This window comes from Leptosomus discolor, chromosome 18 (assembly GCF_034619465.1).
Source record: "Leptosomus discolor isolate bLepDis1 chromosome 18, bLepDis1.hap2, whole genome shotgun sequence".
Lineage (NCBI taxonomy): Eukaryota > Metazoa > Chordata > Aves > Leptosomiformes > Leptosomidae > Leptosomus > Leptosomus discolor.
In genome coordinates, this window is record NC_141408.1 from 4,717,296 (window position 1) to 4,732,510 (window position 15,215).

At 41.7% G+C, this 15,215-nt stretch overlaps 1 protein-coding gene across 1 annotated transcript in view; it reads left to right on the forward strand.

Annotated features, from left to right (window-relative positions):
- The window catches only part of LOC104351106 (SPNS lysolipid transporter 2, sphingosine-1-phosphate), a 122,071-nt gene that overhangs the window by 70,237 nt on the left and 36,619 nt on the right, over window positions 1-15,215 (forward strand). Inside the window, exon 4 of the mRNA XM_086475411.1 lies at window positions 14,692-14,843. Within this exon, the coding sequence (XP_086331537.1) occupies window positions 14,692-14,843 (152 nt within the window). The remainder of the gene's footprint in view (window positions 1-14,691; window positions 14,844-15,215) is intronic.

Here is a 15,215-nt window from a genome sequence, read left to right on the forward strand (position 1 = left end):
TTTTTTTCTTTCTTTTCCTCTCCTTTTGATTTATCTCTGAAAGAGGAAGCAAATAGTCCACTGTGGAATTCCAGTTAGCCTGCAGTTCTTGCTAAGGTCCTGTCTTTAAGATTTGCCAGATGTATATTTATTTCCAGAGCTTGTTTTTCAAGGAGTGCTGAAAGAGAAGCAACAAATTATGTGCAGTATGGACTAAATGGTTAGCTGGGTTAATTTAAAAAATGTAAACATAAACCAACCTCCACCCCTACATATGATGATTCACTCAAAAAAAAAAAAAAAAAAAAAAAAAAGCCTTTAGTCTTACATGCTCTGCAGAAGTTGCATTATAAAACATACAGCTTCTGTTCCTTTGCTTCCACTGTGTAAGATAAATCCACAGTCTGAAAAACAGAAGCAAACACAACTAAAAGCCCGAAGCCACCGTTTTGTATGTAAGAGGAGTACTGTTAGCTTTGAAGTCACCATGAATTACTGGAATGTTTATATCCCACTGTTCCATTCTATTATTTTTGAGCAGATCTCTCTTAGAAAGAAGGCAAAAGAGAGTCTCCCAGCAGCTTGGTGAAGTCTGCTGCACACACACATTCAATCCCTTCTCTCACATGCAGTTCCTCATGGTTCGTGTGGCTGTTACAGAAATTGGTCCTGGAACTAACAGGGGGTGCTCATGGAGAAAGGCTGTTCGTTGGCTCTGATCTATTTTGCAGCCTTTAATGTGGTACTGGAACCCTACAGATGAGCATATGCTGTTGACATTTGGATTTCTGCAGGCTTGCCCTTTTGCTAGGCTGCTCAGGAAAAATATAGTCTGCTGTGTACTCTCTTATCATAGGAGATTAGGGTGGGTAATATACTACAGTGGTGTTGCTATTCTATCTGCCAGCGGTGTCAGCACTCAGACTACTAAATGCTGGTATTACGGCCATGTGCGTCATGCTGGTGTAGTGCCTTGCTGCTTTACCTGGTGGCTGTAACCTACTCCTGCTTTGCCTCTGCTCTGTTAAGGCAAGACACGGCAATCTATACATCTCTTCTTCTCCCCAGCTGTCAGGGCTCTCTCCTCACCACAGGAGAGCTGCTGTGCTGGGGGGACGGGGATCAGTGGGTGCCAGGTGAAGGAGGATGCTGTGCTGGATTTAGGTGGCACTGAAGTCCCAGAAGAGAGGGAAAGGATAAGGGCTGTCAGCTCTGCTTTACACTGCAGGGTGAAATTCTTTATGGACTGATTGTGCCTCACTTTGCGTCTCCCGTATGTCTGCAAGCAGATGGTTTGAAATTCCCACAGCCCCCTTTAGACCTGGTTCCCCTCTCAGCAGCCTGCTATGCGAAAGGCTTATCTGCACTGCAATGTGCTGGTGATGGCGTTGCCCATCAGGAGAAGAGATGAACCTACCTCCACTCTGGTTATATGTACCTACACCTATATGGCTGCTGGGGATGGGGATGAGATCTTCAAAGCTGCAGCTCTTGGGAGTTGTCAGGTTACTGCAGCAGTTCTGCTGTGAGAAACGCCCTCTGTTCTTGTGGCTACTTGACTCTCCAGCTCTAGCTGGGACTGATCAAGCCTTAACAAAATCCACGCTCTCTGGACAAGGAAGTATGAGAATTTCTACGGGAATTGAAAGGCATCATTTCTTTGACTCCTTTCCAGCAAGAAGGCATCTGCTGCTCCTCCCCAGCGCTATTCACAGCACGCTTAGAAGTTTTACTATCTTGCAGTTTTTTCTTATGGGTTATGTGAGGTGTGCTGTAGGAAAAAAATACGCTATTGCTTATTCCTTCAGTAATGAAGCATTGACTGAGCTGGTCTTAAGGTATTGTGGGCATCTGTCAAGTCTGCTAGTGTCCATAGCAGTGCTGATACCAAACACTGTATGGGAAACTGTTTTCTTGCAAGAGTAACATCTTCTCTTGCACAGACAAGTGTAATGATTTGAACTCTTGCATCTTGGGTCCTCATTGTTCCCTCAGATTTTGCTGACCTAGGACAGAAGAGATGGGAAAAGATTTTATATAGATTACATAGTTGCAGCATGCTGAAATAGAGTGCAGAATTACTATCATGTGTTTGTCTCCTAGCTGCTTTATATTCCTACCTTGTCCCTTCTACCTGTCCCTCTCCCAAGGGAAACCATAAATGAAAAACAGTTTGGGTGTTCTCAGAGCGTCAGCCCCAAAAAGCCAATCTATGAGAGGAGGAGGCTTTTCATAGGTGTTATCAGAAATTGAAGTGTTGTATTATTCTGCTCTGAGTGGTTTTTTTCCCTTCAGTATCTGCATCTATTTATCTGTAAAGCATTTGGGAAGAGTTATTGAAAACACAGCTGGTGATGGCTGCTAGGAGAGAGAGCATAGTTCCAAAGCTTATTCAGAAAGCTTTCTTCATGTGATGGGAAAAATGAACTTCAAGAAACTATCATAAGGAATATCTTTTCATTGCATTTCCTGTCTGCGTGTGCCTGGAACAGGATCGGTTCTGCTCTCCCCTCCAGGACCCAAAAGCAATCAAGATTACACCCCCCAAGGCCCACCTTCCCCAGGTAGGGTCAGCCTTGTTGCACCAAGTCCCATTCAAACTTCTCCAGTCACCCCAATCTTGTGCTGCTATATACGTAAGTGTGCTTCCTGCCCTTTGTTACCTACTTTTGGGGCATTAATCAGTCTGAAATAATGCAGTATCTGACTCAAACACTGTGGATGCTGAAAGAAGGAGGATGTTTCTATTGCTGAGTGCCATAACTCACCTGAACTGATGCAAGCTGTTGCAGAGGCTTCTATTGCCAGTTCATTAAAATGAAGGCACCAATTTGCACTGAAATGTCAGAACTGCTCCTCAGAGCTCAGACATTTTCTAGAGCAGGTGGACAGAGGTTTGTGCTGGGAGAGTATCAAGAAATAGGCTCAAGGCTTAATGCTAATTTGCAGTGTGTCTCAGTGAGGGCTCTCTGTAATTGCCTACCCTTTTTTTTTCGGGAACCATTGGTTAGCTAGGTTACTGGAAGATGTTGAAATCATTATCATAGGGTCTATGGTTGTAGTTCTGATTCAGCTCCTCCTTTGGAAGTCTGTAGGAACCTTTTATATGTCTTTGTGGGAATGGAGTCAGACCCTATGTCTTTTTAAATCAATATGCTTACATTTGATGCTGTTTCATCAGATCATGAAAATGCCTAGAGCCAGCAGCTGGGAACCGTGGTGCCGGCATGAAAGATCTTTACAGGCCAAAGACCTTTACAGCTTTGTCCTATTTTTATGCAGAAACCTGAATTTATAGTCTTGAGGTTGAAGAGTAGGAAAGTTCAGCCGCTATGTCAGTTAATGGGTGGTTTGGACACAATGCCTGCCCGTAACTATTGCCTGTCCTGCTTTTATTGTGCCTGAGCAGGAAATCTCACCTGGGTCAGCTATTTGCTGAGGAGGCAGAGGGAAGAAGGCATATTTATTTCATTGCCAGGCTGTGCGTGTCTTGAAAGCATTCCCTTTTCTTGTGTCATATATTAAAATGTATATTCTGCTTGTCGTACTGCAGCGGAGGCCTAACCCCAGAGCATGCTGATGGAACACAAAAAGGATGTTTTATTGCTTCAACCCTGTCTTATTTGGAAATCTCTATAATGCTTTAGCGTTACGCTTTGTAAATAATTGATGCAGCATCCTAAGATCAACCTCATTCAAAACATCCTAGGAATGGAAGAAAGGGAAAACGCTCCTTAAATAGACTGGGATTGAATGAGCTAGGGACGGGGGGGGGGGGGGGGGGGAATGTAAAAAAGACACACACACACACAAAAGTAGTGCTGCATGTAAGCTTCCAAGCAAATTATAAAATTTCCCATCAGCTTAATGTGATCCTTGCAGTAGTAGTTGTGACCTGAGGAACATGAGCCGTTCCTGATGCAGTGCTCTGCGGGTGCGTGCTGTGCTCCAGTAGCAGGGAAGTCTGGCTTGGTCAAACAAGTTCAGAAGGCAAAGCCAGTCACTATTGCAGTGTCCGGATGGTACCGTGTATCCTGTTCCTTTGGAAATAAGCTTACCAAGTAATTGTGTATTGAGGGTATCAAGAGGATGCCAAGTTGGTTGTGTAGAGCGTGTCCCTTTGCGCTTCACTGGGATGTTCAAATATGGATCTGGAGAAATGTTACCGTTTGTTTAAGGATGTAAACTGCCCATCCTTAGCATGGATGTAAATGAGGCAACTTGTGGCTTATGTTCCTGAGGCTTACACCTTGGAAAGAAGCATGATGCTTCAGGAGAGTTTGGCTAATGATGCCTCACAAAGAAAACAATTCACTCGGCCCAGTTTTAGGCTCATTAAGAGGCCTGAAAAGTAGAAGTGTAAACTTTGTATTAGCGAGGCCTTGGTGGTTCTTGTAGGTTGTGCATATTGTCCTGAAAAACAGGATGCAGGAGAGAGGGAAAGTATTATGCAGCCTCTGGCTTGTGTTCAGATGCAGAAGTATGGATTTGAGCCTTTCTTTGGTTGAGCTCTTGGTTGCCTGCTGATACAAAAGCATCAGTCATACTGTAGGAAGTGTAAGTGCTTCTTCAATGGCACACACAATCTGTGGCCTCCTGGGTCATACATAAAGGCTGAAAAAAGGACCATTGTGTTCTGACTAATGTGGAAATAGTGTGAAGATGGGAAATGTCTTACAGTACCAGGTGCTAAATTAGTCTTTTGAAGTGTTGACATTTCTTTTAAATGCATAAAGTTCACATGCTACACAAAACACTGCATTTGCAATTCAGATAGCGTTGAATTAGAGCACTAATCTCAAACCCATGTAATAGATTTTGAGCTGGAAATCCCTGGAAATAGTGCTGATCATCATGTGTGAAAACGTGATTGATGAAGTCTCATGGGAAGATAGTGACAAAACATGCAAATGCATTTAATATAGTTAAATAGGATTGTCATTTTGTCAAATAGGCTGGATTTAGAGAACGAAATGAAGCTACAGCATGACAAAACCTTGCCAATTAATAACACTTCAACTAGCAATATAACAACTGTTCAAAGACCACGGATAAGAAGAAGGTGATAGGTAGAAGAAATTGGTAGATGCATCAGATTCTCCCTGGAAATCTGATGCTAAAAATGAGACATCTCTCAGATATAGGCCAAACATACTGCAAGATCTGCCTTTCTTATAGTAGGTGGGTGCTTCTGGATCTTAATTGAGTCAGCAAGCCAGAAGAAGTGTGAGAATAGAAAGCAGGAAGAAAAAATTTCAGAGCTTCAAATGATTCAGATGGTTTTTCAGCAAAGTTGGCTAAAAGGTCTGACCTGCTGGTGTACTTAAATTTTTAGCATATGCAAAGTAAAATATGCCAAGAATCAGCAGTATAGGTAAAGTTGCTGGGACTATAACTTTGTTTGTGGTAATTTCATTTAAACCTTGAGGCATCCCATTAAATATGTCCTTCGTGAACTCTCAAAACTTGTTCTACCCTTGAAAATGCGTGTAGTTAGGGCAAAACATATCCACCTGGATGTCTCAGTCAGCTGGCTGATGATTTTTTCAAAGGGTGCTGAGAAATCATAGTTTCTGCAATTGTCTATGGGATAGGAACATGGGGTTCTGCTCTTCAAGAACCAGACCTGTCTGTTGGATTTGACTAAATTTCAGTTTAAGAATTGGTCCAAACCAAAGAGAGTTTGAGCCAAGACAGCTCATGTGGTTAATGTGGTTAGATCTCATGCATCTCTATAGACATCACTGAAGGTGGAGATGTTGTTAGTGTTACGTATCAATGCCTGTAACTATTGGTTCTGAAAAATCTGGTATCTGTTTATAGCTGGGTTGCTTGGATTCAGTGACTCTTCTGTGGCTGGAACACAGCAGCCTGTGAGTGTTCTTTAGTTTTGTGTACGCCAGGCCGTATTCCAACTGTTAGTGTTTGAAAACTTTGGTATGTCAAGAACCTTGCATTATTTCCACAGTTGCAAAAATACATTCTAGTTCTCCCTATCCCTATGTTTGTGATTATGTTATGGTTGTCTTTGCACGTCTCAGGAAGAGAATGGTGACAGTGCCTAATGGCAGAGATATTTGTTGCAAGTGCTGATAAGCGTGTCCCACCTGACAGACCTGGAACAAAACCCAACAGTTTGCTTCCGACCCAGAACTATTAAGGTTCTCAGGGGAACAGTTTTGGAAGATACATTCCGGCCAAGCTGCACGTAATGGTTTTGTAACATGGATAAATGACCGCTATTTCAGCCATGTGAAATGCTATGGACTCCTCTGTGTCTTACAGCAGAGCCACAGGGATGAAAAGTGCTTTAACTCAGTGTTCTAGCAGGCACTGGTAACATCGGGCTCTTTATGGTCCCTATGATTTATTTGAAAACATCAGCCTTTTTCTTTATTTTTTAAGTAGCTATGCATGTAGCACTCCGCCGGGTGGTGTTCTGGTGAATAAGCAAGATAATCTGTTACATTCCTTCCAATTACATTCCAGACCCCTGTCATTAATGCAATATGAACAACGAAGAGACTAAATTGAGAAGAACATAAATCCCACCATTTGAGTGTCATGTAATGTGTTTACCACAGGCAGGTCAATCAGATGAAAAACCCTTCGATTAGTAAGCTGAAATGCCTCTTTGTCTTAACTGAGGCTATTGTCAGGACCCGTGGTGCTGTTTCATCACCCAGTGTCTTGTAATTACATATTACATTACCTAATTGGATGGAGAACGTGAGTTTGGCTTACTTTTTTTTTTTTTTTTGTGCTACCCAAAAATGACTGAAAAGTAATAAAAGAGTCTCTCATAACTGCCACAGGTTTGCAGGGAGGGCAGTGAGGGGAACTTAGATTTCAGATGCTGCAATTTTAATGTTGAAAAGAAATTTCACATTGAAAATTTGCAAGTAGCTGAGAAAATCTTGGCCCTGATTTTTGTACCTGTGAAGCAGACAGCAGCTCCCTGCCAGCTCTGGGAAGCGCTGTGGGAGTCTTGCTACCTCCAGGGTGGTTTTGTTTTTGTGTTTTTCTCCAGAACACTTAATTAGGTGCTTCACTTTAGAGCCTATCTGTAGGTATCCTGTTGTTAAACACTTCAGTTGCTGATTGAAGGGTGTGATGAGTGAAAAAGGAAAATCTTAGAGGCTTTATTGGTTATTTCTATGTACTAAATAATAATATAAATATCATAAAATAAGGACACTTTAATCAGCCAGAATCTTAAGTACTTTTCCAAATAAAACTTTCCACATTCAATTAAGTGTGCCTGAACAGGTCACCTGGGAGAACTAAAGCCATTAACAAATACTAGAGACAATCAAAGGAACGGTGAGTGGACTTTGTTTCATCTCCTTTGCTCATTTCTATATTTAAATATGTATTTTGTTCTCTTTCTGCTTCCTCTAGTCTCTCTTCTCCTTGTGGGGCTCTGAATACCAGCTGAATTTTCCCAAAAGGGGATTGTTCAAAGGGGAGGTGCTTAGAGCTGAGATTTGGTGGGACACTTAATGCATCCAAATGAGCTGAAGTTTTGAAGTGTTTGACATAGTATAAATGGATACTGTAGAAGAATCAGACCTGCTTTAGAAGCTGTGGTATACGTCCATCCTGATTACAAAGAGTTTCTATATTGACCCTTGAGCAAACGATTAGTCAAGTGTACCAAGGTTTCAATAACTCTGCTTGCTATTAAATCTTGGTATGGTGTAGTGGTCTCATCTGTAACATGTTTATAACCTCTAGCCAGCATATAATAAGCATGTGTGAATAAAATGAATGTGAATGTGTGAATAAAATGTGTAAATACTTGAAGGAAGGCCCAGGGCATTTTCACTTCAGTGTTAGTGACCTGCCCATCAGAGCTTGGGGAAAGACCTTTGGGTAAGAGAAGTGTTCTTCATTGGACACAAATACTTACATTTGTACACTTCCCATGCCCAAGCAGCCTTCAGGGCACAAAAGTGAAGAAAAACCTGTTTAGGGTGAATGAAGCAGAGACCCAGTAGATGAGATGGTGTCTGCCCTATGGATTTAGCAGAGATTTTGAATAGCTTACCTTTGCTAAAGTGGCATCCTCACTCTAGAACTGTGCCTCTATCCCTAAAGAGCCTGTAACTTTGCTTCAATGTGTATGAGTACCTGATAGGACACAGTAAAGATGGAGCTAGACTTTTCTCAATGGTGCCAGTGAAAAGACGAGGCAATAGGCACAATCTAAAATGCAGAAAATTCTGGTGAAACATAAGAAGAAACATTTTTACTGTGAGGGTGGTCAAGTACTGGAACAGGTTGTCGAGTGAGGTTGTGGCTTCTCCATCCTCAGAGATATTCAAAACTCAGCTGGACATGGTCTTGAACAACCTGTTGTAGTTGATCACACTTTGAGCAGGGGGCTTGGACTAAACTATCCCCAGAGGTCCCTTCCAGTCTCAACAATTCTCTGATTCTGTGATGTGCATGCGAAGGAGAAGAGCAGTTTGAAAATGGTGATGACAGATGAGCTTGGCATCGGGAGTTTAATTTGAAGGGAGGAAACTGTAGAACTTAAATCCACTGGTGATAGAAGTTACGGGAAATGCTGTGTGTGGTAGTGGCTTAAAAGGCAGTTGTGATTGTAAAGAGATGGGAGGTGAAAAGTGGTTACCGGTAAGTGATGGCACACACAATGAGGGAAGCAAAGAGGCATCTAAACCAAATCACTTTTCTGCAAGTGGGCCAAATGGCAAAAGAACCAGCAACTGCAGTGAACCTCCCCCAGGCTACCCTGCCAGCATGACTCACGTCTGATAAGGGGAAAACATCTTGTTGGAGGTGAGAAGCGTAGTTTGCAGTTACATTTATCAAACAGGTAACTGTGGCATGAACCTCTAAGTGCACTTGTATCTCTACAGAAAACAGATAAAATACTGATAGCTCACAGCCTTACATCAGAGCTGATAACTCATCAACCTGTTGCTAACCAGACTCCACACAAGCATGTACCCTGGTGATTCCCTATGTATGCTACCCAGAGTTTAAACATAATCAACTCCTTTTGGTTGCAGGAAATCCTGGAAACAATGCTTACCCAACCTATTAATGCGGGAGAAAAGTACTGACCAACAAAACATGACAGTAAACAGTTCTGCCCCCGCATTATTTTGTATTTTGGTGTCTCTGCTGGCAATACCCATGAGAGATTAGTTAAGATTTCTTATAGATAAAGGTAGATATTCATCCTCCTTTGTTCCTACACAAAGATCTCCTAGACAGTAAGACACCAAATTTCCAAAATTTGGCATGAATATTCAGTTACTTAAAAGTCTGGGCTGGACTTCACAGGAAGACTTGTTCTTCAGGACTGGCATGAAACAATTCAGCAGTACTAAACATGTAACCGCTCTCTAGCTCTTTACAATATTTATTCTGCTTTTAATAAAGGAGAATTTAAACCGTTCACATTTGAGAAGGCGGGGCGTGTGACTTTGTGGGCCATGTCTAGATTTGACACACCATTCCTGTAAAGGTGTGTGGACCCAGGACTTGTATTCACCGATGCAAGCCGGGCACCTTGGTTATATATATTTGAAATTTGTAAAGCTTTAGGCCTGCACAGAGGTGGAAGATGTATTTAGGCTTATCTATTCTGCTGTAGCCTTTGTCATCCATCCAGACACAGAAAAGAATTTAAAACATGAACATTATTATTTAATGTCATCTTGTCTTTCATGACATGTCAGTGTCCATGTTTGACTTGGAAACTTTCAGGTTCTTAAAGGTGAACCCATCGTTACTGGGAGGGCTAAGAGAAATGGAGTGTTTGGTGTTTAAGCAAATATGTCACCTGCCTCTGTGGTGTCGTTCCATTGCTCAGCTCTTCTAGTGACTCTTAGCTAATGAGCTGTAATTCGAACTGTGAGTTTACAGGAGGCAATGCTCTTAGTCACAATGCCGATACTCAGAAGTATGTTCCTGGTTTGGTTTGCACCACGGTTGATGGTACATTTTTGCCATACCTTCAGTGAAGGGTGTGGTGTGCCCTCTCTAACCACTTAAATCCCTGGGAACTACTGATACGGTTGTGAAAACTTGATGGAGTGCCAGAGGAGATGATGTTTGCCTGGCCAGAAAATACAGGTTCTGCTCCAGAAAGGCGAATGCTTGCACATGAGCATAGCTGTCAAAAGAGACCACTGTTGTGCAGCCCTTGAATGTGCATTTGAGCCCTGTGGGTTTTACTTTGGTCATCTGCAGTATCTCAGAGTTAATCTATCTTCAGGTGATCTAACTGGTCACTTGTGTCTGCTGTGGCACCCTGGCTGTTGTTAGCACAAGATTCTGCCAGCTGTAGAAATACGAGAGTGTAACTGCAGTACAGTTCAACTGAGTGCTCTAGAAACTCAGGGAAATGAAATTAATCCCAATGCTTTCTCCTCAGTTTATTGTCATTCCACACACATTTGTTTTAGCCTTTGTGTGGCAGTTCTAGTTGCCTGGTGTTATGGATGGTTTTCCTCATGTACGTCTTCTTTCCAAGGATGCAAACCCTGATTCTATATCCCTGTTTTCTGCATAATGTTTAAATAATAAAAGAAGGAAAATATGGCAAACCTCAGCAGTTCAAATATGGAATTTCATGGTGCTGAGCCCTCTTTTACGGAAGTTAAATGTAGAAACCGCAGGAGGTTAACCCAATATCCTCATACAGGAAAGAGTGCAGGTGCAGTTGCTGTAGCTGTATAAAAGATCCTTCTTCAGTTCAAAATATGGCTGGCACTGGTGCTGTGTATCCACACCAGTAATTTGTACTAGGTTAGCTGTATCGGAGCGATCTCATCAGTCCGTGTGTCCCTAATCTGAAAGAAGCATGTGTTCAGCTTGTTTTATGAGACCCTTACAAGCTACTCCAATTCAAATGCAAATACTTAATAACTGAAGCTTAAGGATCATATGATTCTTTAGACGGTAAATCTGGTGGTTCAGAGTTGTACACATATTTGGCAGATTATAGGTTTATCACTGACAGCTAATCTTTTAGAGAACTGTGGCTTAATTCCTTTTGTTAACTAATTAAAAAAAGAAATAAGTTAAAGCTGTAATTAGACCTATTAAAACATGTATTACTCAATGGCCTATACAACTAGGATAAATGTATAATTAGGAGGTTTGTCCAAACATGATTAAAGCTGGTCACGTGCCCTAGGCCATCAAACATTCATGTGTGCGCGAGACTGAGAGTAAAGTCAGTATGAAAATGTGAATATAAACCACGGCATACCTTGCAGAGAAAATACACGAACTATCTTTTGGCGTATTATAAATATTTAACTTGAATTATGAAAGCTTTTTTCAGATGAAAATTCTGGAAGGGTTGTGTCATGCCTATGGCTTGTAGTAGGATAGGGGATTTCTGTCGTAAAGTCAGTTGAAGAAAACCATTACGTCTCTACAACCCAGGAGATGTTGGCAGCTCTCGTGGCAGTGCAGACACCTCTGACATGACTGCTAACTGAAATTAAAGACTTAAATAGTTTCGTAATAGCTCATTGTTTCAAAAAAACTAGTTGCAGGCACTGACCCAGAGAAAAAGACACTGAAGTCTTGAGATTTCTGGCTTTAACCTGTGGAAAAGGAATAAGCTCAGGTGCGGAGAGCTGACTCAGATGTTTTCAATTTTCCTGCCAGAGTGAGAAGTATTTGCACAGATGAACAAATTACAGAAGAGCTCCAAAGTAATGTAGAAAGGAATAAGCTTCTTTAATATATACCAATTTGTGCTTGGGGAGCAGTGAAATTCAGTTAGAAGTTGTAGCTGCCTGGGCTGCTTTTAAGCACTGATAACATAGAGGAGAATTTGGCTGGTCTCAGCCGTTTTTGTCTCACTAAACTGCTGAGAATCCTGGGGTAGGAGAAAGCGGAAAAGCACTTGGGTGGAAAATCTAGTGCAGAGGAGATGGTGGAAGTGTCTGCTACAGCTGTAGAGAACAGTGCTTCCTCTGTGCGGGTAATAACTGACTTTCCCGTTTGTTTATGTTGGTTGTCATGTTTGCAGACACCCAGAGAGAGACAGAGAGAGGTGAGCATATGGGTGTATGTGCACACATAAAAATTAGCAGTTGCCTGCATTGTGCATATAGTGGATTTGGGGCATAAGAATTTTGGAGTTGTTTTGTTGTTTGTGTTTTATTCTTCCTATACGAAAAATGAAAAGATTAGGCCTCTCTTGGAAAGGACCACTTTTTGTCTCAGGGAGGTATCTAGCTGTCCCTGTTCAGGGATGGCAAAAAAAATCAGTTTTGACTGACTGTGATTAGAAATAGAAGACTGGAGGTTCTAGCTTTCTGTCACAAATTACTGCATAATTCTATTGTATAGGTTCCAACAGAATGCGTGCTAGCCAGAGATCCCCAAGAGATCTTTCAGCAGGATAAGAAGAGGCATTAGCTCTTTAATCCTAGATACAGAGCTCTAAAACCAGGCACAATGCCAAACTGATTATAAATAATTACCTAATACTGTTTTTCAGGCTTTTGTATGTTTAGCCTAGATGTTACACCTGAATAGCTGCATTGTCTGTAGTCTTGAATGTATCATCTCAGGAGGGCAATACCATTCGTGCCTTTATGTAGATCATGCTTTTATAAGACTGCTTTTATTGCCAACTGAAGTCAGAATCTCATTACTTAAATTTGGATACTGCTGCTTCAGGTAACATAGTTTAAATATTACACAGATACTTGGAGTGTATAAGCATGGGACAAGCCAGAGAGGAACTGCGGGAGAAGAGCAAACATGTTACCTGTTCCAGATGATCTCATTGTATTGGGACTCTGATTCAATGGTATTGATGGAACTGAGTCACTCTTTATCACAACAGGGCAACTTTATACAGTTTTCCTGCTTTACGCAAGGATTGTAAGAGGAACCTTGTAACAGCATTATTTGGAGGAAATTCCTGTCCAGTGTGTTCACTGGGAATGATACTGGCTGGTGAGAACAAACTTGTGTCATTTTTGTGTAGGTATTTCAAATTTGAGGAACATCCAGGGTATTTGCAAACTTGTTATTCTACAGGTGTAACTAGCGCTGTCTACATACTCACTCCAGGTCTGGCAGATGACTATTTCGCTTGTCACCCTCTCTGTGATCCAGATCTGAACCTCTTAAGAAACCAAAATCAGCCTCCAGTACCCCTGCTTTCTAATTCTGCATGACTAAGTCATTCAGCATGTTATAAATACTGTTGCTCATTCCAAATACATTGGTTACCTGTGCACCAATCATTGTCAGCATATTTCTGCAGTGGGGTGGTTTAGCATTGGGTAATTGGCATAAATTAAATCGCTTGAGTCACAGTATTGCCCTTTCTGCATACACCCACGTGTGCCTGTTACGTATGTGCAGCTAATGGGAGATATATGAATGATAGCAGCACTGCAAACGCCCTACCACCAAACAAGGAACTTGTATTCACTCAGAAAATAGGTATTGATGCAGAATTTACATCAAAATAAGAGGAAGTGAAGAGTGCGCAAAAGTATTTCTTTTGTGTGACCGTAGGAATCCCCAAGAAATTCTTTTCAACCAGGGGATTACAGTGAGGAAAACAATGAAAACATGTCAGTGGTAGATTTTTGTCTGCTGGTGGATATATTTATGACTGAGGCACGTGGCTTTATGTCTGCATGGCATTTTCCATACCTGTGAATGAGAGCCCTGTGCTGTGGCTTAGCTTTGCTGTAGGGCACAAAGTCAGCCACTTCCCTGTAAACTTTTTCCCGTCGGAAGAAGGGGAATCAGTAATTGCTCGTTGTTGTCAAAACACTTTTGTGTTTATGGACATATCATAATCCCTGCTGTTCTTCTCACAAATGATCTATAGAATAATAACAGTAAATCGAGGATTTGTAGAGATTACATTTGTAGAAACAGATTTCCCTGTGCTTACAGTTTTCTGCAATTGACTGTTTAATTTCTGCACCTGCAATTACTTGTGGGTGTAGCTCAAGCTGCTTGGATGCCTGAGAATTTGATTGTGCTCATGTATCAGGTATTTAGGCATCGAAGTATTGTGCCTTATGCCTTCACACAGCAGCACCCAGAAAACTGCAAGTGTAGGTCGGCTTGAAAATCAAGTCCTTGCAGTTTACGCAAGTGTTGGCTGAAATGGGGGAATGGGCCACAAAGAAAATTCTATTAGATGAACAGTTCCTTTTCGTCCATTTTAGGCTGTGTTGTGCTGACTGTGAAGTCCATCTCCTCATTCTGTTGGATTGGGCTTTACTCAGAAAGGCGTGTAATTGTCCCTTGGCTGCTGGGGAGCGTGGGATTGTGCTTGGCAGGTATTGCTGTTTCTGGATGCCCGAGCGGGGTTTGTTACACACACCCGCCTCCCCAGACCTTCCTCTGTCTGTGCGGTGTTGCTGACACTTGGGCTTAACAAGAGTGAGATGCATCCTGAGAATAAACTGAGGATCTTCTGCCTCTGTCTTCTTGAGTGTCACTGAGTAAACATTTATTATTATTAATTTTCTTCTCAAAAAATATAGTCCCTTTCCTCCCAGCAAGGGACACATGAAATGAGTCTGAGGTTTTAAAACATACATGCAAACATGTATGGGGATCACTTTCCAGTCACATGGGTTTGTATTTCCCCATTTGTGCAGATTTCGCTGTTGTCCGTCCTGAATTAAAAAAGACAAGGGGAGACCTGCTAATGGGTTTTACTTCTTTTCTCAGTATTTCTGGCTTCTTGTGCTCTCACGAGGTTTGGTTGGCATCGGCGAAGCAAGTTATTCCACTATTGCGCCAACCATCATAGGAGACCTTTTCACCAAAAACACAAGGACCCTTATGCTGTCTGTTTTCTACTTTGCAATTCCTCTTGGCAGGTAAGTGACATAATGTTTCTTTCATCTGGTTTTGGCTTTTCTCTTAAAGTAAGCTCACACAGATCTTAAGTCGCTAATGATGATAGTTCTTCTGTCGTTGGTTGGAACGGTTTAGACAGGAAAATATTGTGAGGAGTGACTAATTAGTTGCAGGAATTGGATGCTTTTTCTAGCCCTGTTACTGGTTCATGTATGACTTTTGGGAATTGGGAAGGATTTTTATGGGTTTTTTACAGCAATGCAGTGGAAATGGAATCAAACTATTTCAGCTGACTTGTTTTTTAGCATTATTAAACTAAACTACAGTTTTGAATAACGTTATATTGGTTCTCTGAGTCATTGCTTCATTTCTTGTGAGGTCTAGAGGTCTAG